The sequence below is a fragment of the Girardinichthys multiradiatus genome, chromosome Y, assembly GCF_021462225.1.
Source record: "Girardinichthys multiradiatus isolate DD_20200921_A chromosome Y, DD_fGirMul_XY1, whole genome shotgun sequence".
In the NCBI taxonomy this organism is placed as follows: domain Eukaryota; kingdom Metazoa; phylum Chordata; class Actinopteri; order Cyprinodontiformes; family Goodeidae; genus Girardinichthys; species Girardinichthys multiradiatus.
This window is the reverse complement of record NC_061818.1, coordinates 8426002-8445711: the sequence shown is the minus strand read 5'-3', so window position 1 is coordinate 8445711 and position 19710 is coordinate 8426002. Positions and strand designations below refer to the sequence as shown.

The following is a 19710-nucleotide window of genomic DNA, read 5'->3' as shown; positions in this document are numbered from 1 at the left end:
GGTTCAAAAGTGGCTTGACCTGGGGAATGCGGCACCTGTAGCCCATTTCCTGCACACGCCTGTGCACGGTGGCTCTGGATGTTTCTACTCCAGACTCAGTCCACTGCTTCCGCAGGTCCCCCAAGGTCTGGAATCAGCCCTTCTCCACAATCTTCCTCAGGGTCCGGTCACCTCTTCTCGTTGTGCAGCGTTTTCTGCCACACGTTTTCCTTCCCACAGACTTCCCACTGAGGTGCCTTGATACAGCACTCTGGGAACAGCCTATTTGTTCAGAAATTTCTTTCTGTGTCTTACCCTCTTGCTTGAGAGTGTCAATAGTGGCCTTCTGGACAGCAGTCAGGTCGGCAGTCTTACCCATGATTGGGGTTTTGAGTGATGAACCAGGCTGGGAGTTTTAAAGGCCTCAGGAATCTTTTGCAGGTGTTTAGAGTTAACTTGTTGATTCAGATGATTAAGTTCATAGCTCGTTTAGAGACCCTTTTAATGATATGCTAATTTTGTGAGATAGGAATTTTGGGTTTTCATGAGCTGTATGCCAAAATCATCCATATTAAGACAATAAAAGACCTGAAATATTTCAGTTAGTGTGCAATGAATCTAAAATATATGAATGTTAAATTTTCATCATTACATTATGGAAAATAATGAACTTTATCACAATATGCTAATATTTTGAGAAGGACCTGTATGTGCTCTCTTTCATACTCTAACCTTGAAAACTGGCTCAGAGTTTATCTGTTTTTTTTTCCTAGATGAAACGACTAAAGAAGCTATATCCATTAACATTTATTTTTTCTTCCCATAGAAAGTACTGCTGGATCAGTGCTTTTGTGTTCTTTTTGTGTCTCTGCTGTGTTCTCTCAAAACCCCAGTCGGTCAGTGGCAGATGGCCGCTCACACCGAGCCTGGTTCTGCTGGAGGTTTCTTCCTGTTAAAAGGGAGTTTTTCCAGTCCACTGTTGCAACATGCATGCTCAGTATGAGGGATTGCTGCAAAGTCAACGCCAGTGACTGTCCACTGTCACTACATGCTCATCCTGGAGGAGTAAACGCTACAAGTCTGACTCAATGCAATCTGCTGGGTTTCCTTAGATAGAAAAACTTTTTATCTAATTTGAAAAAATAACTGAATCTGACTGCACTGTTCAATGGCTAGGATTAATTAGAATGTATTAACCTGACTTGAAATCTATATGATTCGATTGAATTGACTTAGCCCATTTGAAAGTTACCCACCTTTCACACAATGCAACAGGAAACAACACTCTCCAATTATTTTTTATTTCTGCCTTTCTCCCTCCCTGTTGGATGGGGTAAGGGGGAGTCAGGTTTAGCCTGAACCGGCTCAGTTATGGTTGAGGTGCAAACACACCCTCCATTTCTGCTACCTGTGCGACTCCTTCTCTTTTCCAATGGTTATAATCAGTCTGACAGAGAGAGGTACCCCCAATCCTTTTGGTATTTAGTAACAATGGCCACCAGTGGGCTCTACATGGACAAACTTTATCAGTTTATTACTTTACTTAATACCCCTACACATAGCCCATTCTAAAATGACCAAACTTTAACACTCAGTAGTTTAATCTAACCCTCCAACAACCCCCCTCCATTCCAAACCCTTTGTGAAGTTCCTTGACACGACATGTTGTGAATTGGTGCTATATAAATAAAACTGAATTGAATTGAATTGTAGGAATAAACGTCTTTTCAAATAAATTCTAACTAAATTTACACAGGATATGTCACACTGCAATTTGAACTTATTTCAAATAATCTAAAAGCAGAATTAAAAGGGTTTGTTACCTCAAATGTTTATGTAGTTTAGGGAAGTTGACTTATTTGGTTTCTCTGGTCCATAGTTGTCCAAAAAGAAGAATAGGATAAAAAAGCAAGTTGAACACTTCACAAGTGTGGTGTTAATGGCTCAATGTTCAGCAACTTAAGTGCATCCAGTCATTTGTCCCTTTTGTCTGGCCCATTTACCCCCCTTTCTTTCTAGATCTTTTGCTTCCACACTCTCATGTTATTCCTTTCTCCACCTAAACTGTCAGCTGGCCCATATCTTTCCGTCTGTTGTCATGTACCATCTTGTACGTCTTGGCCTTTTACTAGTCCTCAGTCGCACTCTCTCCCAGTTGATGCTCTCCCAACTCATACATCTGGAACTGTGTCCTTAGGAAATCTATGCCCTTTCGTTTTATTTCATTTGTGTTTCTCTACATCCGGTTTGACCTTTGCCTTTTCCATTTAAAATTTTCTTCCTCATAAGCCTTACCAACTTTGTCCCTCTTTTAACAAATGTGTATTTAAGCATAGATAGTATACATTAGTACCATTAAAAAAATAGATATCTTATTTTTTGAACCATAACATGTACATCCACATTTCAAGCAAGATTTGGCTTTTTAAATTTTGTTATTTTTGTAATTTACAAAAATGACCACCAAACATTTTTAAGCATATATCTCGCCCCCCTGCTGTGATATCCAATGATATGTCCCATCTTAACAACCTAGTATTCAGGTTTTTCAGGCTGACCTATTGCTTAACAAACCTAAGCAACCGACAAATACTTACCTGGCGTCAAATTAGTATTACGTCGAGCGGTAAATTAGACAGCTTTACAGCTCTGTACATTTCGAAAGTTGAGTACCCTTTAGGATTTTACCATGTTGTGAGAATTATCTGTTGTCAACAGGTTTTTTTCTCTGTTGTGTACCAACTCAAAGACTACACTGAAAACGGGACTTACTGTGGATGGTAGAAATGCAAGAAATAGGATAGTGACGTGCAGCAAACATTGGCCACCCTCAGCTTGGAAGCTTTTACTATGTAAAGATTGCCACTTGCAGCACAAGTGAGGTGTTTAAAAATAATGTAAGAGGAAACAAAATAGCTGTAATATGCCTAAACTTTATTTTCTGTGGAGGTATTTTAGCTGTTTCTTCAGACTGCCGCAACAGGGAATTAGACACCAACAAAAAATTAGAAGCTCAATGTATTGTAGCAAATGTCCTCTAGATTATCCATTTTAATAGGTCAGTTCTGTCTGTTATGGAACACTATGGATATTGAAATATTGGCAATCTTCTGGAAATTTCACAGTTAAATTATACATACTCCACAGGGATTACACAGAGCATTGACTTCTCAGTTGGCTAATCATGCCTAATGTGCGAAATGTTATTCTGAGACAACAGTAAATCAAAGCCTTTTCCTTTCAGGTATTAAATGTGATGTTATTTATTTCTAAATGATCTTGTTGAAAAAAAAAAAGTATTGTTTGGAAGGGTACACATCAGATTTTCATGTAACTTTTGAGAGCATTTCTGTAATCGTAGCTATGTAGCTGTTGCTGCCAACATTTCAAGAAAATCTGCCTTGGGCAACTAATTAACAAGCTACACTTAAAGAGTGCTCCAGGCAAAACCACTGCTCGGGACTATTTTTTAATCCTAGTCTTGCTAAATTTCTGACTATTACTGCCTGCTTCTTTAATACTCGCGATCAATCCCTCCCGCCCCAATCACTTTCATAGATACACTGTATGACTGAATAAATGTATATCCACTGAATGTTTTATTGTAGTTGAACTAGAGCAGAATAAGTAAAGGCCTCTGGTGTCAGGCTACTGCGTCTTTCTTCTAAAAGACGCGCACAAGCACTAAATTATCTCTGTGATGGCACACTGGACTCACACTCAAAATGAACCTTGCGAGCTTTAACAGTGCCGGAAATTGTTCAATGTGAAATATCCTTCCATGGGTTTGGAACTAGGTTGTCAGGCAGTTGGATGCCGAGACATTCTGTTAGATCTTCATCATAAGATTTTGACCCTGAATTGAAGAAAGAATCTTTTTTCCTCTCTCCAAACATAATTTAATCATTATATTATTTGATTACACAATTTATGTTCTCTAGTCTCCATTTTTTATTTTATGACCAAGCTCAGTTGTACTCTCCATCCTTCCAACTATCTTCAGACCCGCTGTCCCACTTCTGAGAGATTTGCATTGGGTCCCTCAAGATTCCAAACCCAATGTAGGGCTCTATTCCAGAATAACTAGTTGCACTGGTGCAAATAACTTGTTCTGTTAAATGCACTGCCACAAATTGTTTTATATGTGACACACTGTTCCGAGCAACTTGGTCGTGAGTATGCGTAGTTTCACTGCCTCTCTCACTGACAGGTGCATTCCCCTTCTACATCCCTAGTGTGGTTTAATGGCCTTAAATCCTACCTTCCTTTCTTTTTGTTTTTCCAAAGCTACATGGCAAAATAACTCTGCCCCCCCCCGTCCAATGACGTCATAGCAGAAAGTGTGGAAATTGTAGGAATTTGTTATCAGGAATGAAGAAAATTGGTTATGAACCTTTGACTATGAAATCTCAAATGTCCGCCGACAGTTCGCAGAATCTGGGCTGCTCACAGTACGCCAGGCTATGTTTTGTTTTTGTAGTGTAGACACATATTATGGTAATATCATGGTAATATCACACAAAGTATATTTGAATCATGCTTCTAGACCACATGTTACAGTAAGATAGCCAAAAACTGCAGGTCTTACAGAAATATGTTTAAGGGTTTGTTTGATTTATCAAATAACTTTGTATTAACTGTGTATTAGAAGAAAATAAGCTTAGCTCATTGCTGCCATCTTATTATTTTACTGCAACTATTTTACAGCAACATCACAAAGACATTTGGTGTTCTTTAAAATAAAAGCACTTTCTGATATATTGAACTATGTCATCACTGATGCAGCTTACTTCTCCAACTCTAAATTATCCTTAGGGAACATTAATAAAGTCATTTTTTTATTTTGTTTGTCCTCACCTTGTTGTCTGACAGCCCAGTGACTTGGTCAACAAACTCCTCCTGAATCATGAAGGCAGCCAAGTTAGCAGTGTAGGAGGCTAGGAAGATGACAGCAAAGAAGGCCCACACTGACACAATGAACTTGCTGGTGGTTCCTTTGGGGTTTTGCACTGGCACAGAGTTGTTAAAGACCAGACCCCACAGCAGCCAAACTGCCTTGCCCATGGTAAAAGAAGGACCATGGGGGTCTGAAAGATACAGTAAAAAGAAGAGATACATTTCACAGAATAAGTTACATTTTCAAAAACAATAGTAATAATCTGTATAATTGTTTCATCAGTGTCACTTATAGCCTGAAATCACAACATTTTGGAAATGTAAGAAAATGATCTTTTTTTTTACATAAATATAAGCTTATTTGTCCTTTAGAAAGTATGTTTGCAAGATATTTTATTTCTATATATTATATTTATATTGTCTTTGTTTATTTAACATAAATCCATGCATGTACATCAGGCCTGCAAAATGTTGACAATCCTTCCTAGATAATGTCTTGTTTAAGAATGGCTATACACACGTTCACAACGGTCTCACTTGCTCCAGTAAAAACAAAGCTTATTTTTGTTCTGGACATTGTTGGAGGATTGTTTGCAATATTGTACTCATATAAAGATGGGTTTCAATTTTATATGGAGGGTGTTGTATTCTGGAATGTAGACTGGGCAGCAGAACCGTAGCTGAGCAAAGCCTAGAACTATGACAGGCTGGAAACAATAATGCAACTGCTTCTTATTCTAAGGTTAATTCACTGGATGACACTATTGATTATTTACGGGTAGTACGTAAACTTGGAAGTAAGAGAAAACTGTCTTTTTGTTTTGACTGCCTTTCTCTTAACATTCCTAAACACACTATCTGTGCTGGCAGCTAGCATTGCCCACAAGGGGGGCAAAATCTACTGTATATCCTGGTGTTTTCATGCAAATATTAGTAAAAACCAAAAGCAGTTATACAGGTCCTTCTCAAAAAATTAGCATATTGTGATAAAGTTCATTATTTTCCATAACGTCATGATGAAAATTTAACATTCATATATTTTAGATTCATTGCACACTAACTGAAATATTTCAGGTCTTTTATTGTCTTAATACGGATGATTTTGGCATACAGCTCATGAAAACCCAAAATTCCTATCTCACAAAATTAGCATATCATTAAAAGGGTCTCTAAACGAGCTATGAACCTAATCATCTGAATCAATGAGTTAACTCTAAACACCTGCAAAAGATTCCTGAGGCCTTTAAAACTCCCAGCCTGGTTCATCACTCAAAACCCCAATCATGGGTAAGACTGCCGACCTGACTGCTGTCCAGAAGGCCACTATTGACACCCTCAAGCAAGAGGGTAAGACACAGAAAGACATTTCTGAACGAATAGGCTGTTCCCAGAGTGCTGTATCAAGGCACCTCAGTGGGAAGTCTGTGGGAAGGAAAAAGTGTGGCAGAAAACGCTGCACAACGAGAAGAGGTGACCGGACCCTGAGGAAGATTGTGGAGAAGGGCCGATTCCAGACCTTGGGGGACCTGCGGAAGCAGTGGACTGAGTCTGGAGTAGAAACATCCAGAGCCACCGTGCACAGGCGTGTGCAGGAAATGGGCTACAGGTGCCGCATTCCCCAGGTCAAGCCTCTTTTGAACCAGAAACAGCGGCAGAAGCGCCTGACCTGGGCTACAGAGAAGCAGCACTGGACTGTTGCTCAGTGGTCCAACACTCAAGACCCAACACTCTGGATGAGCTAAAGGCCGCTATCGAAGCATCCTGGGCCTCCATAAGACCTCAGCAGTGCCACAGGCTGATTGCCTCCATGCCACGCCGCATTGAAGCAGTCATTTCTGCAAAAGGATTCCTGACCAAGTATTGAGTGCATAACTGTACATGATTATTTGAAGGTTGACATTTTTTGTATTAAAAACACTTTTCTTTTATTGGTCGGATGAAATATGCTAATTTTGTGAGATAGTAATTTTGGGTTTTCATGAGCTGTCTGCCAAAATCATCTGTATTAAGACAATAAAAGACATGAAATATTCCAGTTAGTGTGCAATGAATCTAAAATATATGAATGTTAAATTTTCATCATTACATTATAGAAAATAATGAACTTTATCACAATATGCTAATTTTTTGAGAAGGACCTGTTGAAGTAGTGTTGACTACTGTTACCTACTGGCCAGCATAACATACTAAGAATTGCACGGATTTCTTAGGGAAGCCCCATCCTGCGTGGACATCAAGATACATGACAGGTGCTGCCCTTTGAAGTGTAGTTTGAATACCTACACTATTTTTCTTGTCTGGAGGATAAGTTGTATTTTTTAATATATTTTAATATATGTGAAATACTGAACAAATTTAACCCAAGTAGAAGCAAATTGTGCTTAAAATATCAGTTTATTTTTCCTTGTAAGTAATACCAACATAAAAACTTAAATTACCTTTTCCTGGAGTTTATGGATTGATACTTGGGGGTAACAAGACCTCGCTTGCAAATCTTGCAAATTAACATGGCATGAAATTTTTCATCAATGCCATTTTTGAATCACTCTCGTTGGTATCAGCATGTTCATATCTCTGCAAAAATAAGTCTAAGCTAATAATATAAGGCCAGAATGTCCAAGTATGGGTTTAAGGCTTGACTTCTGTTTGTCTTCTTAGAGTTTCCTATTTTTAAATAAGAAAGCAAAGAGTTTTTGAGTTGTTGCCCTGTTGTTTTGAAAAAGCTGGCTGACAGAAGCAATGACTATCCCTATGCCACTCTTAAACTATTTGTGTAACATTATTTTGAGTTCTCAAAAAGAAAAAAAGAAATGCTGAGGAAGTAATAAACATAAAGACATCATGTGAGTACTCTGTATGTACTGTGCCTGGCTAACTCTTAGCTGCTAGAAATGAACCTTAGAATACAAAAACCATACTACAATATAGAACTCGTAAAACCTGAGCCGGAACGTCTGCACTGATTAGATTTTTCAAAACACAGTCTGTAATTTTTGAAAATAAAAGAAAACATGAGGACATTTATTTTCCTTAAAGATACTGCTGCATGAGCTAGAAGTATCGTTACACTCTGCAATTCCATACACCCCAAAACCTGGTTTTATTTAAATGTTTCTGCAAAGTTTAAAGCTAATGTGCTTCGTTAGCAATTAATAATGACTGTTTCCCATGCGATGCTCTGCAAGATCAGCTAAACGCAGTTGAGGCTCGCATATGTCACTTTTAAGTGCTGATTACAAGCAAATTTACTGAGTAGTTCAAGTACATTTTGAGTGTACTTGAATTGAGTGATCCCCATTTTAATTTTCTCAGCAATGTGCTGCAGGCATGGAATACAGAAATGCATGTCTTTTTTTATTTAAAAACACACAAAATGTCAAATACTTAGTTCTCAAACACATATCAGCACCACACATTATTTTTTTTCAATTTAGGTCTGTATCAATACTGAAGACTGCTCTATAAATATGGAGTTTATGATGTGCTCACCTTTTCCTTGCGCCAGGTTCCTGTTAAAGCCAAGAGGACTGATGTACTCAAACATGAAGACAGCCATTGCAGTCACCAGTAGGAGCATCACAAACATCATCACCCACACTGATGCACTGAATGGCTCTGAGGAAGACAAAATGAGTAGCACAGAAAATTTATATTCACACTGGTTAAATCAAAATCTCTCAGAAATCCGGATTTATTTTCTCCCTGATCTGTTTGGTAGTAAACTAAAGGAATTACATCTTTTTTTGTGTACATGGAGGAACTAAGACAGTGGATTGCAAGCAGTGCCCTTTACATTCAGAGCCCTTGCAGAAGCCCTCAAATACTTGCATTTCATTATGTGAGGCATAGAAAGTGTAGGAAGCCTTGGTGTCAGCACTCCTGTCCTCCCTCTGAGCTCGCAACACTGCTGCAGAGATTAAACTCCCCTTTTATGTATGGGGGGAGCGCTGGTGGCATACGACAGCATACTGAGTGAGGGTTGAGCAAGAGAAGTGCGTCTCTGCTGGCTAAGTCCCCATACTAGACACCTTCACAGTACTAATTGCATGCAACATATATGTCAGTATGTGAACATGAGTGTGAGTTTGTTTCCGTGCACAGTATACTGGCACGGGCTTGTCTGTTTCAGCTTGTAAGAATTTTTGTTTGCTTGCTGGACTTGCTGCCAGATTATGTTTGTAGGAACATCCTGAGAAACTGTGCAGCAAACAAATGACCGAGCAGATATAAGAGGGATTTTCATTGCTCTTTGGTTAACTTCTGATGTCTCGTGAGAAAGGAATGGAACTAAATCCTCCAGATGAACGCACATACAGATACAAAACAATTAATATAACAATAACAGCAGTTACCGAGAAAAGCTGATGGCGAGACAGTTCCATTGCTACGTGAGACCATGACGCTGATCCCAGTTTCTACGAACGGGACGGAGAAATCGATGACCTCAGAACGCTCCTCATTGATCGTCAGAGATCCGACGGCCATGACGGCTTTCTTATAGACCACCTTTTTCAGAAATGTCGATGGAGGGAGGAATGCAAGGATTGAGGAGTAGTGGGGAGATGTAATTTGAAAAGGTGGAAGAAAAATAGCAAGGAGCAGGGGATAAAAGACAAAACAATATTACATTATTTAAATTCACTTTAAATAACCTCACTAGTTTTGCACATAAAATGTTCTGTTGGAAACATCCATAAACACTTGAAATCTAAAACTATAAAGTATACTGTTGCATCCTAATAAACCCAAAAATTATTGAAAAGATCATTTCTATCAGTAATTGTTGTTAAAAAAGTAAAACTCATATAGATTAATTACATGCAGCATGATGCATTTTAACTGTATATTTCTGTTAGTTTTGATAATTATGGATTAATATATAATATATGACTTTTACTTTTTGAATTGAATTACTGAAATAAATTAACTTTTCAATTATATTCTAATCTATTAAAATGCAGCTGTATGTCTTTTTGCCTCTAGTGTTCTTGTTACGGTGTTAGTGTTAGGGTTTCTTTTACACAGAACAGCTAAACTTCAATTTTTTGTTTAATGGTCCCAAATAGATTACATTTGGTACAGAAGATCATCTAACATAAAACTGTACAATGCCTGTGTTTTAATAGATCAAATGAGCTAGCCACAGCCACTGCTTCACAGGATGGATGCCAGATAGACTTACATTGAGTAAATTACAGAGTTTATAGTTTCTTAAAATTCTTTCTGGTACTATATTGAAGGGAAAGCCATAAATTTTATATGTTTTTTGCAGAATTTGCTAAGATTTATTTATCTATTTCTTAGTGCATGTAAGTGCTGAGAGCTGATCTGTTCTGATAGTGATATTTTCTGACCTGATTTTTTTCGCAAAGATGCTTACCTCTCCCACCATCCCATTCCAGACGTTATTGATCTTCTTGCCATGCTTGCCATTAGTAACCAGGTACAAGTCGTAGGTGAATTTGACGTACTTGGCAATCTTCTTCAGAATGTCAATGCAGAAACCTTTGCAACACTTTTTGATATACGTTCCACCAGCTTCGGTTGTGTTGCTTCAAAAAACCACAAAAACAAGGGCAACCATTATAACCATGTTTGAGTATTGTTTTTGTTTAGTGCCTGTGCCAGATGCTAAAAAATAAGCATGATTATAGAGAACATTTAACATAGAGAAAATACTAATTTAGTCAACCTTCTTTTTTATTGCTGGTGAATTTCCAGATCCTGTAATTCTGGCAACTTCACAACCTCCCCTTTTATCCTTTTTCATTTATAGATTTAGGTCATTTTGCCATGGAATGACAGAGGACTTTAAACCAAGTTCTTTCCCTCTTTCTTCCCCTGTGTCTCCAGAGAAGGAGGACTTGACTGCATTGCATCTGCAAGCCTCTTGTGCCATCTGTGTGTATGACTCTGAGAGAAGGAGAGTTCAGAAACCCCTCACTCATACACACAAACACTAACCCACATATGGTGTGGATCCACATTCAAGAGTCCACTTCAACTTTCATCCACCTGGGAGTCTCATTTAACTTTTAAATGTGTGCTAATTAGAGGACACTAACCTCGTCCTTTGATTTAACATCCAAACTTGACAAGGAGAGACCAAAAAAAAAAAAACGTCAAAAAGTCGGCTCTGACTCTGCAGTTTAATTTTGTTCTGTTTGACCAAAGTGCACTTGGAAGTGCATGACCTCAGCTCCATAGTCTAAATGGAATGTCTGATAGTTGCAAATAAAAATAGATACTTTATCTAAGAAGTAAAAACAAACTAAAAACAAAATAGGAGAAAAACTAATAGTTCAGACATTTCGAGGTAGCATATTGGATGATATTGTAAATTTATTTGAATGAAAGAAGCTGGTAAAAAAAAAACTGTGCCTTTGTAATTACTATAGGTTATTTATTATGATTAAAAAAGACTTCATCTTTAGCGCAATACAAGTCAATACTTCTTGTTTAACTGACCAATTGACTTGAATGGGTATGACAGCTATCTGCCATAGGACATATACAGTGGCTAGTGATTTGTTAAGCTGGGCCTGGATGGAGAACTTGACAGTTTTTACTGACATTAATTGTGTGCAATTTCTTTCCATTTGTTTTCATAGAAAATATTGCTGATTCAGTGATTGTGTTTTAAGCCACATCTATTTGCCAAACAAAGCTATTGACCATGTTACTGATGCTATTAGCCACATGTACTCTCTTTTTTTTTGTACATAAAGCACTCCTGGTTCAGTGCTTCAGCTTTTCCCTGAACAGGAAAACTGACAGAGGTATTGTTTGCATTATGTTTGTGTACTTACTTAATTTTTGCTTTCATAGAAAGTACTCCTGTTCAATAGCTCTGTCTTCAGTCTATGATTGAAACTGAGAGATTGAGAGTTCAAGTGTTTTTTGTGTTTTTTCTTCCTCTGTCTTTCCAACCTCCAGACGCTCATGGCCAATAGGCACTCATACCGAGCCTATTTGTGCTGGCTTGATTGTGCTGTTAACCATAAGTAGTTCACTTCCTGTGTTACCACATTCTTAAATTGGAGGTATTGCTGCAAAGTCAATGACTTGATGTAATCAGCTGGGCTTCCCTAGATAGATGTTTTTTGTTGTTTTTTTCTAATTAGCAACAAAAGACTAATGAAGTTTGACCTGAATATATTATACACTTGACTAAATTGGCTGTATATAATTGAATCTAGATCTGGGTATATACATTTCAATCCTGTAAAGACTCACAATAAGAACACAAACATGCCGATTAGAAAAGTTAAATAGCAGATGTTTATTTCTTTGGCGCTCGGATGCCGGAGGAAGACATGAATGCTATGAATGACATGAGCTTGAATGAACGATTTAGGATTAGGATTAGAAATGTCTTCTCCCCCTGGGATCCGATACCGGTGATGGAGTGGAGATCCAAGGAGATAAGGGAGTTGGAAGGAGCTAGGAAGCCAGATGGTGGCGATGGGGAGGAGGAGAGTCAAAGCTCGGCAGGAGGGCAGGGAGATCCATGGTTGGAGGTCCTTAAAAGCGAAGTCTTGAAGGGTGATTGGCTGAGGAGGAATGCAGACTTGATGCTGATTGGTTGGAGCGGAGATGCATGATGGAGTCATAGGATAGAGCCGGTGGTGGAGGTGAGTCTTCCAGATTGAATTTTCGTTGGATTGTACTGAAATTATGTAGGTTGATTTGTTGATTGTTCCATACAATTTGTGATAAATTAAACCTATGTAAGTGCCTTGAGATGCCATTTGTTTGAAATTTGTGCTATATAAATAAACTGACTTGAATAGATATGGCAATGTAAAGAAATTCATAATGGTGAAGTGAATTCAGGGGTGATGATATTTTATAACAACTTCTCCAAGCAGTATGAAGAATATACTACAATAACATAATGGGAAAAAAACTGTTTTATCTAAAAGATTTTGGACATGTTTTTACAGATTTGGCCTTTTAAATCATTTATCATTTAGTAATCACAAGAATTGTTTTATTTATGCAGGAGAAGCACAAAACTAAGAGAATAAAATAAAATTACATTTGGCTTGTTCAGCTGTGTCATACAAAAGCATACAGACCAGAACTTTTAAAGCAGCCTTCATGAACTCAGTGTAGTTCAGGGAGCAAGAACATTGAATATTAGAGAGGCTGTTTGTAAAGTTGCCACACCAACTTCACACAAAAACACTATAAGGCCGGATGGGTCTCCAGAGAGGGTACTGGGGGCCTCTGTGTGCTTGTGTGTTTCACTGAGTATGGCTTTTTCTCAGGGAAAGCCTGCAATAGTACATTTCTGAGTTTCTGCATGCATGGATACCTTTCAAACCCCAATCCAACTCTTCTGCCAGTCCCCATTTACTGCCTCTTTCATCCCTTCCATCTAGCCCTCTTTCTCCAAATGGACACCACTGATGCTTGAGTGGGAATTGCAGTGTGGGAGGGAGGAACAGGGCTGAATTCATTGGTGTGTGAGTGGACATGTGGCAACAGGGATCATTTGTGAACTTGTGAATGTGTGTTTGTGTTTCTCCTTGGAGATGCTTTATCCTCCGCCCTACTTCACAGTGATTCTGGATGATAATCTCTTTCAGCTTCTTCCCTGAAACCCCCATTACTGTTTAATCAGTTATCTCGCTCTGTATAGTTTGTCTATATAGTGATGGCCAAAGTTTCTGACACAAATCTAGTATTCTGTGTTTATTCGTAGTTGTTTTTTAATGGTATACTGAAAAAAAAATATTTCATGCATTTTAAAGAAATGTATGTATATAATAATTTAATAACATTTACAGTTACACCCTTCTTCTTATAAAGTACTGCAGTTCACTCTGGTCTGAGAAATATCAATCTGTGGGCCAAATCCTGATTGATTTGGCCTTTTTGTCTCATAAGAGGTTGAAGGCGATCGCAAATTCTTTGCTTCTGCTAATCCAACCACACTGGGAACAGACTGCGAGTTCAAACTGGTGCAAGATAAAGGTAGTTTCCTTGTCATCAAACATTCCGCAATGCAACCAGGCATTTTCTGTTTAAGTTTTGGATGATCTGGAAAGCTATTATTTCCAGCAATTTCGTTGAATATGAGGCCAAGCTTTCTTTGGAGCTAACACAAGAAGACAATGGTTTCAAGAGCATCTGTGATTTGAAGTTTGGTTATGATATAAATCGCTGAAACGACATTAGATGACAATTTTGTTCTAGAGCAAAAAACAAGGCACAAGGATAGGAAAATCTTTGTTTTTGAATTTTGTTATGAAGTCAAAAAACACATTGGAATAAAAAAGCATCTGGTAATGCTGGTAACTAATCTAAAAACACTTTGAAATGTTATAAAAATGTGTTAAACACAATGTTTGTGTCAAGACTGAAAATTTTGGCCAACACTTTATTCACGGCTGAGATTTATAAACATTACATATACAATTCCAGGATTTTACATAACAATCATCACTAGGACAAATTTCATACATTTAGGGCTTTTGATGATTTATTGATGTCATTCTCTTTTTTTTGGTTGAACTCAAAAAACAATACAGCTTACATTATCAAGCAATTTTAAAAACAGGAATTGGCTGCACAAATTTGAATTTTGCGGATTTCTTTTAATCCACTGAGAATCAAAATTACACATACAGACCTAAATACACACATAAATTGCCACCAATATTTGGATGAATCTCACTAGACAAGTTGGAAAGAAACCATCTGTTTTTTCTATTGAGCAACAAAACTCTGTCTGAATATTAGATCACTCATATTGGCAAAATTTGTAGATTTTGTTTCAACTTGTTTGTTTCCTGGCAAGGAATGTTTATTTCAGCACAGTCCACAGATTTTCCTTATGGTTGAGGGCAGGGTCATTCCAGATGTCTAATTTTAGCCTGCCTGATCCATTCTAAAACTAGTTTTTATGTGTGTTTGGAATCAATGTTCTGCACCCAGTTGTTTTAGAGTTTTGGCGAGGTAGCTGTTGATTTGAAGTAAATCTGAAAGATTTGGAGGTAGTCCTCGGTTTGCCTTGTTTCATACACTTTGTTTAGTGTAAAGGTACCGGGAGATTTTTTCAGACCCAGACCTGGAGGTGTTCACAGACAGTGTTTAATATGAAAACAAATCTTGTATAGATACTGCTCCCGGGTGTACCCCAACAGGAAGCCCTGGATGACCAGGGAGGTCTATCAGTTGTTAAAGAAAAGAAACCACGACTTCCGGTCAGGCAATAAGGGTCTTTACAGCACAGCCCTAGCAAACCTAGACTTTAGGAGGTTCACAGGGTCAGCAGCAACAACCACAGGCAGGTAAATGGTGTGCACTTGTATAGTGCTTTTATAAATTCGGTGGACTACGAAGTGCTTCACACTACAATCATTCACCCATTAATTCTCACACTGACAATGGTAGGCTACACTGTAGCCACAGCTGCCCTGGGGCAGACTGACAGAAGTGGGGATTCCATACAATCGGCACAACTGCATGGGCCATATGACCACAATGAGCCTGCAAGACGGGTTAAGTGTTTTGCCCAAGGATACAAAGACTAAGACGGATGGAGCTGGTGTTCAAACTGGCAGCCCACTGGTTACAGGGCTAACTCGTACCACCTGAGCCACCATCACCCCGAGGTGTGGCAGGGGATGCAGCACCTCACCTACTACAAGACCAACCTTAGTGCTGCTGATGGTGATGCTTCGCTGGCAGAGGAGCTGATCCTTTTCTTTGTTTGCTTTGAGGTGATGCCACCACAGGCAGCTGCACTACACCCTACAGCCCAAAGCACCATGAGGTGAGGGGCACACTGTGAGCTGTCAAGCTGAGGAAGGCTGCTGTAGCCAACAGTGTTCCAGGATGAGTGCTAAGGTACTGTACCAGCTGGCAGAAGTCCTCACCATGATTTTTATCCTTTCATTGCCCCAATCCAATTTCCCACACTGTCCGAAATCCTCCATCATTGTCCCCCTGCACAAGAAACCCCACATTTCCAGCCTTAATGATTACCAGCCAGTTGCACTGACGCCTTTGTTTATAAAATGCTTTGAACGTCTAGTAAGGGATCACATCACAACAGTCCTCCCCAAACGTTTAAACTCCCACCAGTTTGCCTGCAGAGTTAATAGATCCACTGAGGATGTATAGCTATAGCCCTCCATGCTGAACTATCCCATCTAGAACAGTGGGGAAGCTACGTGTGGCTGCTTTTTGTAGACTATAGCCCTCCATGCTGCACTATCCCATCTAGAACAGTGGGGAAGCTACGTGTGGCTGCTTTTTGTAGAATATAGCCCTCCATGCTGAACTATCCCATCTAGAACAGTGGGGAAGCTACGTGTGGCTGCTTTTTGTAGACTATAGCTTGGCATTTAACAACATCATTCCCTACAGACTGGTGGATAAACTGAGGGACAGGACTGTCACACTCTACTTTCATGGTCGCAGCCAGAGGGTCAGACTAGGTCAATATATTTCTTTGGAAATCAGCCTCAGCTCTCCATAGGGCTACACCTACAACTGCACCTCTGCTTACCACAACAACGCCATGTCAAGTCTGCAGATGACACCATGGTGGTGGTGCTCATTTCTAGAGGGGATGAGTCTGCCTATAGGCACAAGGTAGAAAGGCTGACAGCTAACTTGTTGCTCAACATCTCCAAGACCAAATAATAGTGGGCTATAGAAAAAAGAAGACGGACATTTTACCACTGACCATCAGAGGGGCCTGTATGGAGAGGGTGGCTGACATCCGCTTCCTTAGAGTCCACATCAAGGAGTATCTGACCTGGAGCATGAACACTTCTGAGCTGCTGAGAAAGGCCAAGCAGAGACTGCACTTCCTAAGGGTGCTTAGGAAAAATAACGTCACACAGAGTCTGTTGGTGTTCTTTTATTGGTGCTCTGTTGAGAGTATAATGACCTACTGCATCTGTGTGTAGTACACCAGCTGTACAGTGGCTCAGAGGAAAGCGCTAAAGAGGGTCATTAAAGTGGCCCAATAGACCATTGGCTGCCCTCTTCCCATGCTTGAGGAACATCATAGTTCCCGTTGTCTCCAAAAAGCCCATAAAGGACAGGTTTGACTTTGTTTGATATGTTACCATCAGGCAGACACAACAGATCAATTAAAGCAAAGACAAGCATATTCAAAAACTGTTTCTATCCAACAGCAAAATCTAAACTCAATACAGCAATGATGGCAATCTATGGTCAGTATGAATGTGTGTACATGTGTTTTGTTTAGTTGTACAATAAAGATATTATGATTCTTATCTGAACTGTGAATGTAAGCAGAAAGTAGCAGAACCTTAGCAGCTATAGATAAAAGTCTGCCAGTCTTGCTTTTTGTCTGCTTTATGTCCACTGTGTTTCCCTGTGGAGAAATGAGGCATTATTAAATTACCTAAAAACCCAATTACAAGCTTTGATACCGCATATCTAAAACCTTTCAGTGACACAGTCTCATAATGTGTGTGCAATGAAACCTGCCAAAATGTAGAGTTTGTTAAGTGTGAGGGAGTACATTTGTTAGGAAAATAAGTAAATTGCTTAGTTCAGCAGTCACTTCCAATTTCAGTGGGAGGAAGCTGCTGCATAGGTCGAACACTGCACCTCTCTCACTAATCATGATTGGGGTAGCAACACAGCAACGGAGCAGAAGTCTTTGGAAAATGTATCATGCACTTTTAACACCTGTGACAGTATAAAGTGTCTTGCAAAAATCTTCATTCCCTTTAAACTGTTCTGCATCGTGTCACATTATTGCCACATACATCAGTGTTTTTAATTTTATTTTATTGGGATTTGATGTAATAGACCAGCGTAATGTAATGCGTATTAGTGAAGTGCCTTCAGATGGCCCCTTATTAAATAGATTCCGTCTGAGAGAGATTTAATCTCAGTATAAATCCAGCTGTTCTGTGAAGGCCGCAAAGGTATGTTATGCCCCTTTTCCATGGGCTCTACTTTGACCAGCTCCACTCCAGTCAGCCCGTTTTGCAACCGTTTCCATTACTGGCTTTTCTGGCCTGGTACTGGCTTTTTTGGTACGTTCTAGGCAGCAAGTCCCATTTCGAACTACTACCACAGATATCCATAGGACTGTATACAATAGAAAATCATGCAACACTTCATTTAATTTTTCTAATGATGAGATCGACCCACATGTACTATGTTCAATGTGCCGGAGTTTGTTTTATAAGTTAAATTCTAACTCCAGACACATTTAAATAAAGTATTATAGTTAAAATTTACCTGAAGAAACACCGATTAAGATGTTGAGCTAAGAAAATTGTTGTTCTACTGATTTTGATCTATCAGATTATTTTTAATCCATGTAAAATATTTTTATACAAAATCTATTCTTCTGGTATTTACAGCATGTCTAACCAACTTTCAGTGTGCAGAAAAAGCAGCATCAGACTCACTCTTTGATATGCTTCCTGCAGGGCACAGAGTTCCTCATACAGGTACCAGTGAGTCTTTCAACATCCTCCACAATAACAAAAGGTTTTTCCTCCAAGGTAACGATGGACAGGTGGTTGTCATCCATCTCGGCATCGCCAAAAGAGTTGAACCGTGGCCACACTGGATATTTTAGTGTCAGGCTGCCATTGTCAAGTTTCCCCATCTGTTGAGAAGGTGAGGAGAATAAAACAAGAAAAAAATAGGTTACTACTTAAAACAGCCTCATCAGCAAATGTACAGGTCCTTCTCAAAATATTAGCATATTGTGATAAAGTTCATTATTTTCCATAATGTCATGATGAAAATTTAACATTCATATATTTTAGATTCATTGCACACTAACTGAAATATTTCAGGTCTTTTATTGTCTTAATACGGGTGATTGTGTCATACAGCTCATGAAAACCCAAAATTACTATCTCACAAAATTAGCATATTTCATCCGAACAATAAAAGAAAAGTGTTTTTAATACAAAAAACGTCAACCTTCAAATAATCATGTACAGTTATGCACTCAATACTTGGTCGGGAATCCTTTGGAAGAAATGACTGCTTCAATGCGGCGTGGCATGGAGGCAATCAGCCTGTGGCACTGCTGAGGTCTTATGGAGGCCCAGGATGCTTCGATAGCGGCCTTTAGCTCATCCAGAGTGTTGGGTCTTGAGTCTCTCAACGTTCTCTTCACAATATCCCACAGATTCTCTATGGGGTTCAGGTCAGGAGAGTTGGCAGGCCAATTGAGCACAGTGATACCATGGTCAGTAAACCATTTACCAGTGGTTTTGGCACTGTGAGCAAGTGCCAGGTCATGCTGAAAAATGAAATCTTCATCTCCATAAAGCTTTTCAGCAGATGGAAGCATGAAGTGCTCCAAAATCTCCTGATAGCTAGCTGCATTGACCCTGCCCTTGATAAAACACAGTGGAACAACACCAGCAGCTGACACGGCACCCCAGACCATCACTGACTGTGGGTACTTGACACTGGACTTCTGGCATTTTGGCATTTCCTTCTCCCCAGTCTTCCTCCAGACTCTGGCACCTTGATTTCCGAATGACATGCAGAATTTGCTTTCATCCGAAAAAAGTACTTTGGACCACTGAGCAACAGTCCAGTGCTGCTTCTCTGTAGCCCAGGTCAGGCGCTTCTGCCGCTGTTTCTGGTTCAAAAGTGGCTTGACCTGGGGAATGCGGCACCTTTAGTCCATGTCTTGCACATGCCTGTGCACGGTGGCTCTGGATGTTTCTACTCCAGACTCAGTCCACTGCTTCCGCAGGTCCCCCAAGGTCTGGAATCGGCCCTTGTCCACAATCTTCCTCAGGGTCCGGTCACCTCTTCTCATTGTGCAGCGTTTTCTGCCACACGTTTTCCTTCCCA

General features: G+C 39.4%; 1 protein-coding gene across 1 annotated transcript in view; it reads right to left on the bottom strand.

Moving 5' to 3' along the window:
• The window catches only part of LOC124864868 (glutamate receptor ionotropic, NMDA 2A-like), a 283980-nt gene that overhangs the window by 54933 nt on the left and 209337 nt on the right, over positions 1-19710 (bottom strand). Inside the window, exons 6-11 of the mRNA XM_047359828.1 lie at positions 18294-18496; positions 17325-17327; positions 10256-10427; positions 9228-9381; positions 8365-8490; positions 4837-5066 (exon numbers count right to left, since the gene is read on the bottom strand). Coding sequence (XP_047215784.1) covers positions 4837-5066; positions 8365-8490; positions 9228-9381; positions 10256-10427; positions 17325-17327; positions 18294-18496 — 888 coding nt within the window. The remainder of the gene's footprint in view (positions 1-4836; positions 5067-8364; positions 8491-9227; positions 9382-10255; positions 10428-17324; positions 17328-18293; positions 18497-19710) is intronic.